The sequence below is a fragment of the Siniperca chuatsi genome, linkage group LG10, assembly GCF_020085105.1.
Source record: "Siniperca chuatsi isolate FFG_IHB_CAS linkage group LG10, ASM2008510v1, whole genome shotgun sequence".
Lineage (NCBI taxonomy): Eukaryota > Metazoa > Chordata > Actinopteri > Centrarchiformes > Sinipercidae > Siniperca > Siniperca chuatsi.
The window spans coordinates 18,382,733-18,404,580 of record NC_058051.1 but is presented as its reverse complement, the minus strand read 5'-3'; the positions used below and the strand labels follow the sequence as shown (position 1 = coordinate 18,404,580).

Genomic DNA, 21,848 nt, shown 5'->3' with positions numbered 1-21,848 from the left:
ACAAATCACAGTTCTCCTTCATATTTTCCACTCACATGCAGCCCAGCCCGTCTGCTCCTTATTCACACTCTACGTGCCCTCATTTGCCTTCACATTGGTTAAAACACTTACTTCATTTTGCACTGATGGGTTGATGGGGGTATATCAGCTATCAGAAGGGACCAGCGTGTCTGCTGGTTTATACACCTGTGCCAGTAGCGGCTGCATGTGATAGCTGATATGCCCTCATGGCAAGTTTGTTCTCCATGGACATGCCTCTGAGCTTATAAAAACACACACAGAGACATCAAAGATTAAAGTATAAACAGATTCTTCTCCTCCTCCTCCTCTTCCTCCTCCTCCTCTCTGTGTATATATTGGCCCATGTACATACTGTATGTGTGTACATATACTTCATTCATAATGGTAACAGAATCGAATGATTATCTTTATTTACGCAGCACTTTTCAAAACCCACTCGTAAAAATTATGAAAAAGTATAAAATCAACAGCAGAGTCATTAAAAAAAGAAATGAAGACATAAGCCAGAGACATGAAACAACAGGCCTAATAAACTGACCAACGCTGTTTGTGCGTGTTTTTGTACAGGGGGAGTAATATCAGATATGAATACTGACGTAAAGTACTCCCATCCCGCTCTGTCTTCTTTTATTATAACAAATATTTCCTCAAAGGTTTTAAAAGGGACTGTGTGTGTGTGTGTGTGTGTGTGTGTGAGAGTGTCTGTGTGTGTGTGGCAAGGTGAGTGTGTATTCAATTTATTCATCATCTTTTTAGGTATATTTCACATTAATTGCACACCAACATCACTCATAAAAGCTGACACACACACACACACACACACACACACACACACACACACACACACACACACACCATTCTAAGGGCTGTGACAGCAAATATTTGCCCATATGTGGGGGCAGCTTGTAGGTTTTGCCCAGAGTAAACACACCAGTGTGGATATGGAATAATAATGTGGCGCGTTTTAGCAGCTGCTTGGTCACAGCCTGTTTACAGTGTTGGAGGGTTCTCTTAAGCGCTAATTTGTCACTGTCAGCTTTCTCGCACTTTCTATGCATTTTTTGAAAAAGTGTGAAGGACAAACTGGGAGCTCAAAGAGTGTGTTTTGATTCTATTTTGAGAGTGTTTGTGAGAAGATATAGATTGTGCATAAGTGCAGCTATGTGTGTCTTATGGTGTATGGGTTTTGTGGGTTCATGTGTTTGTATGTACATGAATGTTTCTCTCTCTCTCTCTCTCTTATATATGTATATATATATATATATGTGTGTGTGTGTGTGTGTGTGTGTGTGTGTGTGTGTGTGTGCGTGTGCCATAGTTCTGTGGCTAAGTAAGTTCAGTAAATGACGAGAAGCAGGTCTTAGTGCGGTGGTAAATACACTGACAGCAGATTTATTATTCTGTGTGTGTGTGTGTGTGTGTGTGTGTGTGTGTGTGTGTTTCTGGCAGTGTCTATAGACTTGTGCCAATTTATTTTTTAAAAACACATGCCCTTGTGTGTGTGTGTGTTTGTGTCATCTTGTCTTATCTGTCGACTTACCTCCTGCACATATCTGTTTTTGAGACTGTGTGTTTGTGTGCGTGCATGTGCTTGCATCTCCTGTCTGCATGTGTTTGTGTGTTTTGTTGTTGAAAGATTTACACAGCAGTGTCTCACCTCTATAGGTCAAGTCTTGTCTTGTCCCAGTCTGCCATTTTACTAAGACTAGACATACGCACAGTTCTTCTCTGCTTTACTGTACACACTGTAGCTTTTCCTTTTACCTGTATGATGCAGTATGCAGGCCTTGTTTTAACTATGGAAATAAAGCAAAACAGAAACAACATTATATATATACACATTTTATATGTTGGATGTCAATACTACATTTAAACATAACCCTCTCCAACAAAAGCACCACAGATTCCAACTGTTTGTCTAGAAAAATGTATTTAAAATGAAATGGGGCCATTGTATATTGTGGGGTGTGTGCATACATTTTTACATACAGGATATACACCTTGGCCATATTGTGTTTTTTTTAATGATTGGTTTACATTCCTTTATTTATTGAGCATCTGTCACTCATTTTTCTCTGTATGAAGGCAAATCAAGTCTCCTAACATCCAGAAGCAGACGGTGCCAGGTGAGATGAGGAAAGATGCCCTGACTGATGGACATCCACACTCTTTATCGCAGGTTTGAATATGTGTGTGTGTGTGTGTGTGTGCGCACATGTGTACATTCCTTGGCCTCTAGTTAAGCTCTTCATCAGCTCTTCATCCCAGAGAGGGTTTACTCATACTGTACTCATTTCCCCTGCCCTCTACTCTCCTCTTCTTTCCTCCTCACCTCTTTTGCAAGCCATTCCTCAGAAAATATTATCTTATCCCCTTCCTCTGTCTCTCTCCATTTTGCTCTCTGTCTTCTCACTCCCTGTCTGTATAATCCTGCTCTTTTGTGTAGAGAGAGCCCTGTTCCAATCTTTTATGCCTCTTGCCCGATCCCTCCCTCAGAGCATCTCAGAATCAGTCCTAAGTGGAAGAGACAGGCATTTAGTCCAGCAGAAATCAGCTCCATACGCCAGCCGGGAGCGGTGGCATAATGGCTCAGATGGGAAGAGTAAAAAAGTGGTTCTGGTCAGGCAGGAGTGAGAATCTTGATGTACCATTTTTGATATAATTCCATGTATTAACAAATATTGACCAGAGATAATACTAGTGTTAGAGCAGATGCTCTCAGGAATTCAAGCTCAAAATCAAGTTTATTGTCATTCATCCATATCAAATCCCGGCCGATACTGATATCATTATTTCAAAATGTAAAAAATCTGATAAGCCACACTAGCAGCATGGCTCTATGGATGGCAATGTCGATTGGATGGCACTGTCAGTTGTCCACCACTTTAGTTCATCTTAAAAACTATTGGATGGTTATACCTTGACTTTTCACTTAGTGCCACCATCAGGTAAAAATTTCAATTTCCCCTTGGTTTATGACCAAATACCTGAAAAACATTCTCCTCAGCCTCAGCTGTACTTTGTATTTAGTGCTAATTAGCAAATGTTAATATGCTAACATGCTAAACTAAGATGGTGAACATAGTAAACATTATGCCTACTAAACATCAGCATGTTAGCATTGTGATTGTGAGCATGTTAACATGTTGACATTGTGAACAAGACCCTGAGAAAAAAAGACCCAGAGAGACCTGTCTAACAGCGCAAGTGCAACTGTACATATTGAAACTACTGTATACAGTACATAATATTAAGAACGGCATGATTAAATACAGCAGCAATATATTAAAAAGATTAGCAACAATACTTTAGAACATGTAAAATTAAGACATACATAAGAGTTAGAGTGACTACCACATATTCCAGCTCATTATCTATGATGTTGATAAATTATAAATACAGTATGCATTCTGTCTATTGTGTTTGCTTAGCGGTCAAGGTTAAGTTGTGGCCTCTATCTCGCTCTCTTTCCCCTGCTCTCTCTCTCTCTCCATTTATCTCCGGGTCCATCAGGAACACAGCACGCTCGAGGGTAAACACAAACAAACAGGGCCTTCCCTCATTGCTCCCTCTCCCCATCCATCCAGGAGAGTTTATGTGGGATGGAGTGATAGCATCTCTTCGCTTCATCGTCTCCATCGTGCCACGCTGCACTTCACAAACACAGAGAAAACACACATCGGAAATGTTCACTTCAAGCCTTCACACAGGCCTTTTATTTCTCTTTTATCTGTAACAGAGAGGCATCAGTGACACTCACTCTCCCCCCCTTAACTGTCCACAGACAGGGTGACAGTTGGGGGGGGGGAGTAGACACATTCCAGGATTTTCATTCACTCTAAGCTTGTTCCCACAGTCTGTACACTTGACTGAAACTGTATATGAAACTTCAGGCCATGCACACATACTTCACATTTTTTAAATCATGAAATAGGACACAGTGGTTGATGCTGCACACTTAACTTTTTTGACAGAGACAGAGACAGATGTTTGTGTCTGCCTGGGTCAGGCTATGTGGATAAGTGGTTTGTGTGTGTGTGTGTGCCTGTGTGTGTGTGTGTGTGTGTGTGTGTGTGTGTGTGTGTGTGTGTGTGTGAAGCTGAGGATCATAGGTATACAGCTGCTGGAAATGTGCATTCTCTCACTCTCTGCTTGTTTATTTTAGTGATTATAATCCCCCCATCAAACCAGAAAGGGCCAGACTCTATAATGATCCTTCCCAAGGGCATTAGGTGATGATTGGTGCTGCAGAGGCAATTATCTTTCCATTTCTCCCCTCTCTCTATCTCTCTTGCCCTTTTTTCCATTCTTTTTATTCTTGAAAGCCAGCAATATTCTCTTATTACTAATAAAACTCACATAACACACAGATATTCACTGACACAGACAGACAGACACATATACTGCACATGTGCACACACACACACAGGCAGACACAGCTCTATGGTCGGGTTTCACTCGGGGGTCCCGCAGTGGCAACCCCATCTCAGTGGGGTGTGTGTATGAGTGTGTATGAGTGTGTGTGTGTGTGTGTGTGTGTGTGTGTGTGTGTGTGTGTGTGTTTCTGTCTGTAGGGCGGGGTCAGACCAGTACTTGTTGATTCTGGTGCATCGAATTACTGCCCGTCTGTCACATCCAATTACAGCTTTGGACTGCTGACGCACACAGCCTGCCTCTGTACGTGTGTGTGCGGGTGTTTGTCGCTCACCTCCAGCTGTGTCGTGCTGACGTGACGAGCCACAAGTATCCGCTTGTGATTTGGCTGGCTTGGCACTATTTTCATCACGCAGGGATAATCCCTTTGCTCCTGTTTTAGTCAGTATCACTGAATTAGTCAGTTAATTAGCCTTTTTTGGTCATAAATAGTCTTTTTAATGAAGGAGCCCAATTATTTTATATTTACTATTGAATTTGAAGATACATCTTGTGAGCTGGCTTGATATATTATCTATGTATGACACGGGTACCAACTCACTTTTTCCTCTTTAATATTTATTTGTAGTGGTTTAGAAGCCATTCATATGCATCTTGCATGCTCCTGGCACTGTCTAAAATGACTTTCACTTGACTCTTCTCAGTTTTCCATGCATTCAGCGTATCCTTTTTTGCTGTCACATTAGATTTGCCATGTGTGAGCCATAGCACTGTTTAGTAATAACATTAGATACACGCACACTCACATTGAGCTCCATATATCAGCTATATTCCTGCAAAGCTGCAATTGTTTCCAAGCATTCTGAATTCACTAACTTGCTTTTACAAACGTTTCTAAGATTAAATGTCAGTTTAAGAGTTTGGAGCCAAACATCAAAACATTTCACAATAAAGTCCAGAAATTTCTCTTTTACTAGTTTTGCTTTGTTGCTGTTTGGAGAGACTTTTCTATGCATCCTCATTGCTTCCAAAAATATCTGTTGCTTGGCACACCTTCTTGCTATTTGTTGCTTGTACTGTGTCATATTCATTTGCTTGATGCTTCTGCAAGTGTGTTATCAAGTTTGTGGTGTTTCCAAGCTTCCAGTGTTGATTCTAATCCTCAGGACACCCATTTTGCAGATTGCCATTTTGTTTTGACGGCAGGTAGCTGATCTCACTCACATCCAATGCAACCATTATTCTTAAGTGACCAGTGTTGCTACTTGTCTTTATTTAAGGTTGCACAAACTGTGGTTATACTGTACAAGTGTTTACATGATGTTTCATGGTCAATAGTTCATATTAGAATATGGCTTTAATTTTATTTTCTACAACATCTGATCTGGTGTTTTTGGCTAGTGTGGATTTTGAGTATCCAATTGGCACAATTCTGGTTCGTATTTTGCAACAAGTGTAACTGAACTCTTTGTTCGGTTTGAAAGTGTCTCCTTGTCCAAGGCTTCTGCTCTGCTCCCAGAAAAGTGTGAACGTGTGAACTTGAAGGCGAGTCAACTTTTGAGGAGTAGGAGAGAAAGTATTAAAAAAAGAGAGAGAGAGAATCGGGGGTTTATTATTTCTGTCCAGTGTTTTCTTTCACAGTTCCATCACCCAGTGTGGAGAGGGATCCTTTTCCCCCCACTCAACATAGGTGTCAGAGAGGCCACACACAAACTGTGCATGTGAGTGTGCACAGTCTACTCCACACACCCACACTCACACATGCGCACACTCATATGGATGTCGGCAAAGGTCACAGCACTTACACACTCTCTCTCTCCATCACTTATCACTCTCTTCTGTCTTGGCTCTTTTCTCTAAGAGAAGTGTTGTTCTTCTCTCACCACAACTTTTCCTCAAGTCTTTCCTTTGTTTTTTTTCCTTTTGTCTCTTTTAGCAAAGGGACCAACAAATACACCTTTTCTCAAATTATCTTTTGCCAATACGGTATTATTCCAGTGCAAAAACATCTGATGATGACTTTTTAAAACAAAGTATACTCAAAGAAAAACACTCTCTCCCTGGCTTTTGCTACTTTGCTTCCAACCCTCCTTCTCGTCCTCTTCCTCTGAACTCCTTTCGCCCCTCCAGCTTCCTCTTTCAGCTTCCCAGGATGCCATGCGGGAGACGGCAGAGCGGATCAGGGAGTTGGAGAAGGCACTGAGGGAGAGCATGAACACCTCTGCACATAGGGAGGCTCTCTGGGCGCAAGAGGAGGGTGCCCGTGTTCAGGCCCAGAGACAGGTTTACCTGATGTTTCACACACTGATGGAAGACTCGAGACCAGCATACACATATACACACACTCGTACACACACAGATAGTCTCATGCATCCCTACATAGGCAGCCTGGCTTACCTTTAAAACAGAGTGCAGGTATCAGTTCACCTAGGACTGAGAAGGACCACTGAGAAAATGTGAGGAATTTAACTGCACCTCCATGTGGCGAAGAGTGTAACTGCAGGCAGACTGTGGTTTTTGAATGATCCTTAATCACTTAATATATAGCTCGTAACCAACAAATATCATTATTACAAAATGGATAGATGTCTTTTGCTTCCTGTGTGTTATTTTCTTTTCTTCTTATTTTTATTCTCTAAACATTATTTTCTACGTCTAGACTGAAATTCAAAACCGAAACCAAAATTCCTCCTTTCATTTTCTGTTGCTCGTTGAGTTTGCTGTTGCATGCTTTAAAATGTGAGCATATGTTTAGCATATTGTGAGTTTATGTGCATGCAATCAGAATTCATTAAGTAGAAGACTTTAGACTTGTAGTCTAGATGGAGTACAGACTGCCCTTTTACTCTGTATGTCCTGCTATCTATCCGTCTTTCTGACTGCCAGCTGGTCAGGCTACGTCTTTAAGTGGGTCCAAAAAAGTGTATGTGTATGCGTTTGTATGTGTGTGTGAGCGTAGGTGTGTCTGTGGTGGGAAAGAGAAACAGGGCAAGGGAGTGTGTTTCCTCCTGGTGTGAGCGTGCATTTGAATGAGAATGACCTTGCATTACTGATGAGTGCCACAAGTAATATGAGAGCGATCGGCGGTTAAAACAAGAATTAACATTCTGAGGCAGAATGGTGGCTCTATTGCCTCAAACACACATACACATTCAAAGACAGAAGCTGATAGAGGAGAACTTAAAAGATGAAGTGAGGAGATTGGTGGACAGAGTGGGAAAGTAAGAGAAGATCAGTTTAGAAAATTCAGTGAGAGCCAATGCTAACTGTGGCTTGTTTTTTCCTCTTTTTTTCAATTTCATGTACTTTATACGCTTGACTTGCAGTCAGCATGGATACTGTGTTTATCAAACAATATTCTGATCCACTGAGAATTCCGAAAGAAAAGTATATTTATGTCTGTGGGACTTTTTGCACATATAGAAGTGGATGAATTAGCTTTGACTTTTGAAGTTTACCCTTGTGTAGCCAATGAATCAAGGAAATCCTTTCCTTACTTGTGACACGTTAACACTCATTGACCCCAAAAGCCATAGTCAACTTGCTTTCATTTCAAGTCAATCCAGACCCTACACATAGAGAACATATTGAGCCAGCATACAGTCATACTGGCGACTGCCACTCGACACGTATTGAGCCAGAGTTGCTGTCGCAATGTCGACTCAAGTAAAGATACCCATTTGGCCTGGCACTCAAGACGCTCAGTCGTCGATGCACATCATTAGATGCTGTTAACACACTGAACTTTGTGAGCTGGCGTGACGTCACCACATAAGGAGGCAGCGAGTCAACATGCCATTAATATGGAGTTACACAGTCATCAGTCAACTGACATTCTTGCCTCACACTGGGGAAAAATAGTGTGTGGGGAAGGATGTTGGGGGGAATAGAGAGATGGACAGGTCCTTCTGAAACATCACCTGACCCTGGCACTGTTTCAGAGCACCGTGCCAGACTCACATTCTCACATTTTTCCCCCCTCTCAGTCTTTCCTTGATTTCTTTCTTTCTTCTCCCCTCTGTCCCAGAGTAATCAGTCTCATGATGTGTAATGCGCTGAAAGTCTTCCATCAGCCTGACCTGCTGAAATGGAGCATGGGTAATGCCCTGGGTCACTTTTCTTTACACCCCCGCTCTCTAAGTATCTCACTCTGTCTCTGCTTCTCTCTGTCTCTCGTCTTTCTCTTGCTGTCATTTCTGCTGTCCATCCATTGTCCTGAGCCTCGTACTTTCCCATCTGCCTTCTTAAGTTGTCTCGCCCAATTATCTCCACACTCTTCTCCCTTTCTCTCCATTTCTGTTCCTGTCTCTCTCCCTCTCTCCTTCACTGTGGCGTTTGAACTAGGCCTTTGAACCAGCAACACCGACGCAAATGGACAAGAAGGATTTGGCCCTTACCTCTGAGCCCCCAATCAGCTTAACAACTAAAGGGGCTTTGGGCCAGTTTTAGTGAGCCTTAGCCTGGCTGGGGGGCTTTGCCTTGAAGTTGAGCTAAATTAGCACGCACAGGCTCACCGCTAAGGTGATTAGGTCTCTAATTTCACTAAAATGCATTGTATTCCTTATTAATGATGTGATTGTGAAGTGAGGGCTAGCCTGGGTGGTGGACTAATGGGGGACTGGGAGGGAGGCAGTAGGCGCATGAGGGTTGATAGACATGTGGTGGGTGTAAATGGAGTTGTGTTTGTGTGTGACCCTTGGCTTTCAAGATGAAAAGACTGGCTCTGGATTCTTTTAAGCCTGACAAACATTAAACGTGGTGTGATTTTGGACAGTTGGATGTCTTTTTGATATTGGGTATATTAACTGCTGGATACTACTGAGGTCAGTTGTTGTTGGCAGGGATATGGACTGTATTTTATTTAAAACAATGCTTTGTTACATTTCTTGGAAGTTATGACTGAAAGTTGTCACTTTCCCACCATTTCGAATTTCTGTATTCCCCACTGGCTTTGCTTTCACCCTTTTTTCTCTTACTCCATATGTGATATTCATGAACAGTCAGTGAGCACATTATCTGACATCTGTGAAACACACCTAGAAAAGCGGCGGAGATGGAGAGTGTCCTGAAAATGTGTGAACGATTTGGCCCCTTCATAAAAGAGGCCCATTCCTTTTTTCATGTCCTACCCCATGGAGTGCTTTCCCCTAATACTCCTTTCTCTGTTTTTTTGTTTCTCCTTCACTTTCTTTCCCTTTGTTCATTTGAGATCCAACCCTTCAGAATTTATCATTTATCTTATATCACAAATCTGCAAATCATCAGAAGTGAACAAAGATAAATTAATATTCTCGCAGTTTCCACTTACAACAAGCCTGCCTAGTACTGCATCCTATTGTAAAGTACTTGTTGTTAGACTATTAGATGCTTCCTGTCTTAGGATAATGATGCCCTGAGGTCACATCCTGTCTGTCAGGCACGCAGACCTGCGTGTCCAACCTGGACACGCAGGTCTGCATGGCTGGAGGGCATGTGTGTGCAGAGGGAGGAGATGTAGTTGAGGGGTTGAGCATTATTCTCACCTGCTCTCAAGTAGAGCCACTCTTGAGAGTGAGATAAAATAAGTGGAGAAAGGTGGGAGAGAAGAGGGAACCCTTGTTCACAGTGCAAGAGTCAGCAGACATATCATTCAACTAACCTTTGATCCACAATAATTTTACTTACTCCTGGATGCCAACCGGCCATTTGTTTTCATGTTTAGTCATTTCACCTCATTCTAGCAATTTCTCATTCCAACATACACACACCCTCTGAAATACATGCATGCAGACAAATAAAAGTGCATATAAGTGTGTATATGATTGCTTTACCATGTCCGTGTGTGTGACCGTGCATGCATAAGTATTCAATAGATCTTAATATTAAATTTTATATAGCATGTTAAATGATTTAATGAACGCTTCTTATGTTTGAGCCGTGTGGGTGAGGATCCTGGTATGATTTGGTATGATTGGTTTTGATACTGTTTAAACCAGTGTGTATATGTCTCCCCTTGAATAGTTGGAGGAGCTGATGGGGGCTTTGGAGAAGACACGCCAGGAGCTGGACGCCACCAAGCTGCATCTGTCCTCCACTCAGCAGTCCCTGCATGAGAGAGACAGACACCTTAATAGTCTTCGCCAGGAGAGACGCAAACAGCTGGAAGAGATTCTGGAGATGAAGTTAGTCTCACACTCAGCCATCTGTCTTTATATACTTACAGTATATCTGCACAGTATTTATATCTTATCTAGCTATCTACCTTAATCTACCCTACTTATATATTTTCCTTATTTCAAAAGATGTAACTCTTTTCAAATAGTTAAAGGCCACACAGAATAATTATCACTTACTCTGTTATCATATGCTATATCCTGTGCATTCATGGCTTTGCATTTCTCTGTTCAGTAAAAGAAAGACTTCAACTTCTCAGCTATCTCAGTAATAAGAATGAATTAAACAGCATTTGAGAAGAGAAAAGGTATGTGTAATGCAGAGCAAGAGTTGCTGGTAACTGCAGTAAGATGTACAGTCAGAAAAAAATAAACCACAAGTGTTTGTGGCAGTGACTGCACACCCAGCTCATAAAAGTATATGATCAAGGATCTTTTATTAACATTGGCACGATTCACTCAGCGCTTCATCAGGCGCATTTTCATTACCCTGCACAGCAGCTTCTTTGCTGCAGCAGAAACCTGTGTCTAATACTGTATTAGGCACGTTTATCTGCTCACCTGTTCTCATGTGCATCTGTGCATGAGTGTTATATAGACATCAGTGCTGAGGTGTGTTTTGAAGTAGGATCAGCCGTTGTCTATAGCTGTCTTGTGAAAACGTACATTTATTGAGGACAGGTGGTGCAGCCTTAGACAGTAGGTCAGAAAAATATGTGTGCAGCTGTTTTTTTTCATTTGTATGTCTGTGTGTGACAGAGAGAGAGAGTTAGAAATGGTGGAAACCAACAAAATGTTTTAAAAAAGTGTGCAGGACCGGCTGCATTTCCATGTGTGTGTCAGTGGGTATGCATGTATGTGTGAGTGAGTTCAGTGATCTGTCAATGGAGCGGCTACATGTGTGTTTGCTTTGAGCGCTCTGATTGAAGGAGCATGGAGCCACATATCTGGTTGTCATGTGCCGCAGAGAAATGCCTTTAATGTCAGCCACTCAGTGCAGTACAAAAGGGAAGGCTGGCACATATGTATTGAAAACACAACTTTTAAAATCCATTATGCCTCACAAGCCTCTCTGATCACACTAACTCTAAAAGAATGTGTGTATGCGTCTGTGTCAGCCTACAGTATCTGCATGTGCACAGTGTGTTGGAGACCCGAGAAAGAAAGTGCCCTTGCCCATGTATCACACACACGCACTTGTGATACAAACCATCTTCCTGTCTGTTCCAATTTCCACCATCCAAACATTACCAGGGATGTTTAGTAGAGGAAATGTGTTACATATGATACAGACACAATCTGTGCTTCTAGGTATGTATGTGAAATTAGGAAAACGCTCACGGACCTGGCATGTGAATGATACTTTTGTACTTTACTGGCACTAGGCTTAAATCATTATTATATTACCATTAGAAAGATGTCTGAAAAAGGTTAGTGTGATGGTTGGTTGACATAAACAGCAACAAAGTAGATGGGATTCTTTGCCTTTGTGTTTGAGACTTTGACTGAATGCAAGTCTACACTGGTAAGAGCTAATGGAGGGGGCACAGGGGGCATGAGTGTGTGTGTGGTCTCTTGTGCATGGGATTCTGTGTGTGTGTGAAGAGGTCGGAGGCAGGGGTTTGGGGTCACTGATGATGAGGATTAAAGGACTGTTGAATTGCGAGGGGCGAAGCTTCGTGAGACTGACTTACATCTGAACAAGCCACAAAGATATGCACACAGAGTGTACACACAACCTCACATATAATCACTCACGTCTGCAGACATGCACGTACTTACACAAACTTTGGCTTTCTGCTTTAAAAGGGGCCATATTCCCACAGCACAGCTCTGGTCCAAGTTAACACAGGGAAAACTAAACAGGAAAGATAAGGCAGAGAAAGAGAGGTAACGAGCGAGAGAGTTAGAAAGAGAGAGAAAGTTGGAGTGAAAGGAAAAAAAATGAGACAGAAAGAGAGAATGAGAGGGAGGGGAGGATGGAATGGAGGGGCTACACAAACTGAAGTATTTCAAATCTTAGAAATCATGAGAGAAGTTTGATTGCATGCCAAGTTTCTCCTTCTCTCTGCTGTAATGTGGCATTTGTCAAGAAGACCAGCTGAAGCAAACCATGTGAGGCACGTTCCCCAGTGAACTGGGGAGCTCTGTGTGTGTGTTTTTTAGTGTGTGTGTGTGTGTGTGTGTGTGTGTGTGTGTGTGTGTATGTATAAGCCAGAGGGAGAGAGAGAGAGCAGACTTGTTGCTTTTCAACACTGTTAATGAAAGAGACAAGAGGGGAAAAAATCATTTTCAATATCCTCTCATTGCATGCTGGGTTTCCTAGCTCGTGTGTGTGTGTTTGTGTGTGTGTGTGTGTGTATGTGTGGAGATATAGAGCTGAATGCTTGATGTATAAGGAGCGGTGCGGGTCTGTTCTGTACCCCACACCAGATTGAGTTTCCACCATACTGTACAATACTCACACACACACACAGACACAGATGGCCTCCAGAGTAGCTAGTCATTAAATGAGTCTAGGGTCATGGGGTATAGGTGTACAATAGAGAAATTATGTGTTTGGACATTTTGAATAGCTAGTCATTGAGATGTTTCCATAGTCTGAATGGGATAATACTACATGCCACAACATTGCAGTGGCTTACTGAACCTGATCCTCCTGTAGACACTGGGAACGTAGCTGATATTATCTCTGTTTACATTTTAGTGATGGAAAATGATGATGATAGAGCAAAGAAAAGGTAGCGGCAGCTTTGAGGCAGGCACATAAAGAGATGCAGAGTTGACAAAGTGGAAATTTTTAGAGGTAGAGAAGGGGAAAGTTGACAATTTGAGAGATGAAGGGGAAAATCAAGCAAACATTAGCAGAAAGACTCTGCAAGACAGTAGATGTAGGAAAAAAGAGAAGTTGCAGCAGAGAGTTAGGGAGGAACTAGTAAATGATGGGGTAAAAAAGAATGATAGAGTGAGGGAGTGATTGATGGAGGGGGGTGATGGATGGAGGAAAGGAGGAGGAGAATGATGGAGGAAGTGGTGGAAGAAAGTACAGGGAAAAGATCGAGTATAGAGCTATAACGGGTGGGAGGGAGCAGAGTACGGTTAGCAGAGAGAGAGCTAGAGAGAGGGCAAAGAATTGGTGAGAGTAGAACAACTAAACACAACATACCATCAGCAAACACCTGCACCACATCCGACAATAAAGAACATCCACCTGCTAATTCACATTTAGATTTTCACATAAGAAAGCCTAAATGGAAGTGCAATAAATTAAAACTAAAAATGTCTTTATAGCAAAAAATAAAGGTTTGGTGCCTATTTTGCTTCATCTTCTAATATTTTTCTACTTTACCAAAACCCCCTAAACAACATGTTGGACAATGTCACATAGACAAAGAAAACTAATTCCTCTATGTAACATAAAAACAGGAGCTCTATCATTTACTATAAATTTCTTTTGCCAGAATTTTGGACATGTGCTGAAAATTTGTGGACTATTGTGCCCTTCTGCAAAAGCAAAATTAAACAAAATTTCAACTATATCTAATACTCACTCCTTTTTATCATGTCATTAAATCAACACCCTCATGCAAAGGCAAATGAGCTATTCCACACGTGGAAATGTAATAAACCCTAACCTGTAACCCTGAAATTCAATTCTGTCCGTGAAGTGTGTTCATCTATCCGTTTGTTGGCTAGTTACAGTAAACCATGGCATAATGAAGCTTAGAGCAGTAGCGACGTTATGACTTTCAAATCCCCAACATAGACATCCTGTCTGTACAGCACCATTGCCATAGTTACTATGACTAAACACACAGAGAGACCAGCTGTACTGGCAAGGTCATGTCCCCGCTCTCTGATCTCTCTGAGGGGCCTGGACACACACACACCCTCACACACAGACATACACACATATACAGCATGTGCACTCACACGCACTCATTGAAACACATTTACATCAAAAAAGTATATTTATACATTCATATATTCAACCAAGCAGCATTGTGTTCACGGATATGCAAGGAGTTACAGCAGACGCACACATGTATACACATTCACACAGCCACATGCACACAAGTATGGTGTTACAGTGCCATTGTTGTGATAAGTAATGATGAGACAGAGGGTTGGTGCAGTGTGTGAATGGGATTCTCTGTATTGCAGTGATGAGGAGGGGCTGACCACACATCACCTTTCTCTCTCTATGAGCAAGTTTGTATGTGTGTCACCTCGTGGGAACTTCGGGCCATTCATCATGTCTGTCTGTGCTCCCCTGCCCTCTGACACGCGTGTTTACCTTCGACATGTGTGTCGGCTGTTGGGCCTGTAGTTGTGTTATGTCAGGGCCGAAGCGTGCTCCACCCTCCTCCTCCTCCTTTGAGGTTTTGTCAATGGAGGGCTTCATCACATGGAAATCCCTTCTTCTAAGTCCTTGTTCAGTACAGTAAGGTAATGACAAACTTCTACCTGGGTCCCATACAGTAATCTTCAAGGTTGGAGAGAACAGTCCAGAGATACACGTATGATGTTTGCTTTAGTATAGTCAATTTTTTAATTGGAAATTGCGCCGTTCAGCTAATGCAACTGGAGGTTAAGTGCCTTAAATTTAACTTATGTGACCCATTTTCCCCAGACCATGTCGTTCTCTTGGACTACACTCCAACCGTCATGTCTTGAGCCCACTTCTCTAAGGATTTGGCTGTTCTAGCATCAATTATGGTTAATTATTAATATTTTATTGGTGCTTATGTCCACATAGTATTTTGGGCGAACATAGGCCCACCCAGTAAATATGAATTGGAGGTTTTTGTCTTTTACACTACAGTATGTAAACCATGACTTTTTGTTATGTAAAGCTGGCAAACAGATGAACACACACTCTGTGTGCCTTCAGTATGGTAACCGCTGGGTTGCTGTCATAGTAGAGAGGATTTGTGAGGCATGGAGTGGCTGGGTGAAGTGGCATTGTCTACTAAAGTCAAATGTATGAGTGACTGGCTAGAGCTGTCTTATGAAGTTGATGTTGAACTGAAAGATACGTTGAAGCTCAGAGGACATCAGCCAAATAAGGAGGATAATGCATGTGTTTAGTTAAACTGATAGACAGAGATGGAAGAGTCTTTCCAGAGAAAGAAAGAATTTCTTGTCTTAAACTGAAGATTGACATAGTGAAGATGGGCTGAATGTGACACACAAAAACAAAAATAATACAGTGATTGACAACTAGAGAAGGAGATAGGGAGGCCACGCCGAGGAGGCAATGGGAAGATGTTGCATGTGGAAACTGCTTTCACCTTTGTACTGAGTCACAGTTTGCCCCACTAGAGTAAAATCACTCTTCCATTGTCTCGTCTCTTCTCTCTTTTACTTCATCACTGTTTTAACACTGACCTCCTTAACTTCCTCTGAGTATTAAATGCTCTCCCTCCCTCTCTTTTTTGTCTGTTTTTCTCTTGTTCTATCTCTGGACAGGTGGAAGAAGGTCTGGAATTTATCACACATACCTAATAATTACTATCACAGGAAATGGTCCTGAGGAAGTAGGTGCACTAGCCCTGCTAATTAGTGTCAGTCGCAAAAACACATATACGTGCACGTACTTGCATACAAACACACACAGCTAATTTGTGTCATTTGACTGGTGTAAAAGTCTCGGGAAGGCCCAATCTGATTGGCCTTAGGGAGACTAACACCCCCAAGCTTACCCGGTTGTATAAATCTGAAGTCTAATTGATTGTAAGTCTTGTGTGTGTGTGTGTGTGTGTGTGTGTGTGTGTGTGTGTGTGTGTGTGTGTGCGTGTGTGTGTGTGTGTGTGTGTCAGAGCATTTAAGTGTGTGCATGAGTGGGCAATTGATTAGGTGGGCCCTGCAACCGTAAAGAGGCAGCCCAGAACACAGGACCCAGAGGTGACCAGTGATGGCCTCCTGAACAATGGTCCTGCCCTCAGGGTCACCAAAGGAATGAGGAGAAGGAAGGGGAGGAGGTGCTATCAATGTAGATTGATAGATTTGGCCATGGCCACTAAAGCAAATTTGAATTTGAGTTTAGATAGACAGCTATACAGACAGATATAGAGATATGCAGATAGATACATACAGTAGATAGAGAGATCGATAGCAGCAGAGGGCACAAAGGGTTAACTGAAAGCCCAAAGAGAGTGTGCAGCAGTGAGAAATTTTAGAAAGGAAGAGGGATGAGTTATTTTTTAATCCAGCAGTATGTAATATGTTGTTGGATGTGCTGCACTGTAAAACAGCCATTAAAACAGTGGCTTAGTGAAATGCCCTCATGGTTTACCATTATGGGCACATGAAATGCTGGTATACCCACACAAGTGAGTCAATGGGGCTTACTGGCATATATTCACACACTGTAAACACCTCCAAGCCTCTGTGGTTGGCACACACACCTGTGCTCTGGCTCCTGTTTTTCTCCTCTGTGGCTTCTCTGGCTACGTCTGTCTTTATCTGGGTGTAAGCATGTCTCTGTCTTCATCTGTCTATGTCTTTGTTTCTCACATTTTCAATTAAAGAAAAGGCTTTAATGGTAGAATGGTGAGAGCTCTCTCTGCGTCTTGGCAGTTTTACTTCTACACATTCTCACCTAGTTTTCCTCAATCGGAGTAACATATTGTTACATAAAGCCCTCAGGCTTAGTCTTTCTGACTCTTTGTTGGTTTGACTGGAGTTTTACTGGCCCTGCACGTCTCTCAGTATTGCTGAGATGGGTCCCAGGAGGTTTTAATAGAGAACAATAGTAGAACGGACCACTTCCCAGCACCAGGCTGCTCCAACACTGCACACCAGTCAGCATACACCACAGCAGCCCCTGGCACTTCTGGATTGTGTGTGTGTGTGTGTGTGTGTGTGTGTGTGTGTGTGTCTGATCTGGTTAATTCAGGGATGTAGACCCAAACTGTAATTATCATTATGTGCTTCTCGGCAGTGGCAGGAAACAGCCCAAGCAAGTTTGGATGAGCGTGTGTATCCTCATTGATGCGCATTGAATGTGTTTGTGTGCAAAGAACAACATGTGCATACATGAATTTGTCTATGTGTGCGTGCATGCATGTGTGCACATAGGAGCAATGATGTGAAGAGCATGAGAGCTATTAGCAGTGAAAGATAAGCAGATTGTGCCAGTGGCTATGTGATGATTTTTCCTGCTCTTGTTTTGGCCCTGCTCTTGTTCATTTGGTCTCTGCTAAATGGAGACATATTGGAAACATGACTGTTCTCTCTGGGCCGGTGGGTATCCAGAGTTTAGGACTGGAGAGGAGAGAAGAAGAAATGAGAGGAGAGGGGGAGAAGAGGAAATGGAAGTAGAAGGGTGGAAAGAGAATAAGAAGAAAATAAAAATAAAATCAGGAGAGAAAGTAGGGGTCACTGGAGTTAAGCTCACCACTAGGATTTCAGATCTCATAAAAACATAAACTACATTTATCTTATTTGTTTGTGGAAAGAAATTACTATTCACAAGCATCACAGACACTGTTAACTTTCACAACTCTGCAATAAAACTTCTGTCTCATTTTTACGATATCAGAGTTGATGTCCAAGAAAAAGCAAAGCAAAACCGACTGAAAAGAGACTGAAAGAGGGAAAAAAAAACACACAAAACTAAAACCCCAAAGTTTATTTGGAGTAAGCATCACATCTATTCAAGATGGCAACCACAGTTTAATCTGCCTAGTCCTTCATCTTTAAAGCTGCATCAATAAGACAGAAGAGGCCTTCATGTGGGCGGACAGACTGCGTAGAGACAGGACTGGTCACCACTAAATAAACAACACAGGAATCCTGCAGAGACAAGAATTGCTAGAGGGAGTGTGAGCAAAGACAATGGCACGACTTTCAGGCTGTAGATGAAACAGAATATAGACAGTGTGTGTATGCATGATTTAGAATGTGGCCATTTATGAATGCCTTGATATGAGGGTATGCATGTTTATGTCTGGAGTAATTTAAGTCAAGATCAGAGAACTGAGGCATATGTCATGTCATTTTAGCGTGTCATTTTAGCATACAATATTCAAAAACAGTATGTGTGTACTCTGACATTACTGTAACCGAAACCTCAGTGAATTTTTTAATATGTATCCATTTCCGTTATTATGAAGTGTGAGGCATATGGACAGAGAATGAGGTTGACATGTTACAGAGGTTCTGGTGGTGTGTTACCTTTCATTTCCGTCTGTGTTTATCCTTAACCTGTAGCAACCATTGATGCAATCTGCAACAAAAAAAAACAGACAAAATGCACACAATGCAGGAATCAACAGAGCTTGCTCTTTCAGTGATAGCTGTTTCTGTGATATCCACTGAAGATAAATGGCCATCAATTTTGGTAATGATATCAAAAACCACTCTTTATAACCTCATTATCATCAAATGTATACTTTTTCTTCATTATCAAATGTAATGCAAACACTGGGCAAAGGTGTAGCCTACAGCTATCTAACGCAATGGCATTATTTTACTTGCTATACAAATATTACAATGTTCTTGCACACCAGAAAGTTATAAACAGGTGTGTTGGATCAGAAACTCAATGGTTGTATTTTATTTACAATGTGTCTGTTCTCAGACAAAACTCTTAACTATTTTACCTGATGAAAACATCATAAATAAAGTGGTAACATGCACTGACATATCTGACATGTCCCTGGTCCATTCTAGTCACAGATCTCCAGGTTCAGCATTCATTGAAATCAAATGTGTGTGTTTGGCCTTAGGTTACACACTCGATTGAATTAGAGAAATGGTGCACACATGCACACGCACTCACTTACTCACACACATACACACACACACACACACACACACACACACACAGCCTCACAGGGACGCATATCTCTATTAAGTTAAAAAAGAGAGTTGAGTGTGCTCTTCCATTGCAAGGGCTTTTATGTGATAAGATCGGCTTGTGGTGCTCTCCTATGCAGGATTCCTGAGCACATCAAACAACAGTAAACCACATCACAGAGGCAGGAAGAGCTCAGCTCCATTAGCCAGCCCATAAAGAACATGTGTATGTGTAACAGGAGAGCTACGATAGCCACTACAAAAGGTTTACACACATAAGACAAACACACCAAGGTATTCAGTCCCCTGACATACTCACAAATTGGTATGCATTTTGGTGTAAATGCACATACACGCACTTATGCTTGAAAACAGAAATAAGGACTGTGTCATTGTTCATAGTTCTTGTACCATGCACAGACACACATATATGTTCTTGCATATCCACAGAAATGCACTTATACACACTCATACTCTATATAATGGTCCTGGCTTTGTCACTATCGTCTGAGCACCTTTTGCACTTTATTCATTCCAACTGGGTCTTAAGCTTAAAGTAATGGTCTGGTTTTAAAAAGTGGCACATGGGCTGGGCTGGAATAATGGCCAGGTAACTTAGTGACATAGTGAAAAAACAGGAATCCAGAAATCTGTTCGCTGTCCAGATGGTAATCATTTATTTATTAGTACACAACTGGTAAAGACATACCCCCAGCACACACACACACACCCTACCTAACACTCTCTCTACAACTGCTCCATCTCTCCATCCTGCACTTTTTGCAGAAAGAGATGTCTCTCTTATGAGGTGTTTAGTGACAAAAGACCAAAGGGACACCCGAATACAGCAAGAGAGACAGAAAGACAAAGAGAGAGGAGAAGAGGGGTTTGGGTGGGCAGAGGGAGAAAGAGGTTGACCCAGATTGAGTTTACCCATTTTTCTTACATTGATTTGAAACAGATCTTCACCGTGTCTGCTGTCCAAGCCACAGGCAGTGAGATATCACCCTCTGCTCAGGCTCCAGAGGATCTGATTCAAACTGGATGTCCATCACTCACTATGACTGGCCTTGCTCTGCTATGAGAGGATGTCTTAATCATCTACTGTGCAGAAGTGAGTTAAGAACCAAGATAAGAAACGTATGAATTGTATTTTTTTAAACTGCATCAAACAATAGTACAGTAGGAGAGTAAATAGGTGTATCGTCATGATGTGGATAGACACAAATTCATCCCAGTGACAGGATGAAATGGAGACACAGGGGCCACCCAGCTCTCTGCTAAACCAACCTAATATGTATTAATCCAGAGGATTAGGCTGCCTGCTAGCATTACAGGCATTCCTGTGCCAGTCAGCGATCTTCTGCCCACCGAGGTTAACATTTAATCCTGAAGATGACATACAGATAAACAATATTATTGCCGCTGATGCTACATGGAAAGCCAGCAGAGTGAGCAAGCAAATGTTGCTGAGACTGATAATGTGAGTGTGTGTGTTGTGGATGGAGGCTCATGGTAGCGCAATCCTTGAAATGTGTGGTAGGGGAGGAACAGACTGGTGGATGGCGAGGGGGAAACAGAGGGTGTTCAGAGAGTTATGCACTATGGCAGACCCTAATTGCTTGCGGCTCCTGTTGTGTGTTTGGCTTTGTTTGAGCATGTCCAATATAACCAGTCATAGGGGAGCCTCTGCCAGAGCTAACACACACACAAACACAGTGCTGAACCATAGAGAAGGCTTTTATGGTGTAGAAGACTTCAGTAACATGACACCTAGGGCAAACACTGAGTAATAAAGCAATTGCGGCACATTGTTTAGATCCTCCTCCTGGCATGGTTTGTTTGTCAGACTCAAGAGTGTCTCGGTTTCCTGACATCAGTGTTCTGACATGTCACTTTGGAAGCTCAGTGCACGATAAACACACATGCACACAGACACATTGGCAAAAACAGTACACATGCAGGATAAACACTAAACGCAATCATGCGCACACACAGAAACACAAGCCCACATGCGTCTGCACGCACGCCACACTGCAGACATTTTGACATGTCAGTCACAGTGTGTTTCGTGCCAGTGTTTCCCCACACTTCTAAGCAGCCTCCTGGTATGTCTGACTGCATGACTGCAGATAAAAGAGCAATAAACATTTCTTGCTTGCTTGCTAACTTGTATTCCTCACGTGCTCTTCACCTCCTTTTAAAGTTGCTCTTCTGTGACAGACAGATTTTTATGTCAAAATGTTTGTACGTGTGTCTGTACCCTTCCCAGCAGAGTCTATTTTGGATCCTCTGTAGCTCTGAGGTGGTCTCCAGCCTGTTTCTGCACAAAAATGAGCGCTGTTTGTTAATGCACACCATGTCATCACGCTGCAGCTGTAAAATGAGCCCAGTCTTTTTTTAATTGTAAGTGGTGCGGACTTTTTCTCTAGATTCCCTATATGCTTATCTGCCGCTTTCTCTGTAATTCTCTCTTCCTGTGTTTCTCTAGCACTT

The 21,848-nt window shown here is 42.1% G+C and overlaps 1 protein-coding gene across 8 annotated transcripts in view; it reads left to right on the top strand.

Annotated features, from left to right (window-relative positions):
* Positions 1-21,848, top strand: part of LOC122882453 (ERC protein 2-like) — a 152,254-nt gene that overhangs the window by 73,858 nt on the left and 56,548 nt on the right. For 7 of the 8 annotated variants that reach the window (XM_044209833.1, XM_044209840.1, XM_044209835.1 and 4 more), the window contains 3 exons: positions 2,107-2,200; positions 6,526-6,678; positions 10,396-10,556. In XM_044209833.1, the coding sequence (XP_044065768.1) occupies positions 2,107-2,200; positions 6,526-6,678; positions 10,396-10,556 (408 nt within the window). The remainder of the gene's footprint in view (positions 1-2,106; positions 2,201-6,525; positions 6,679-10,395; positions 10,557-21,848) is intronic. The other variant, XM_044209837.1, reaches the window with a different exon arrangement.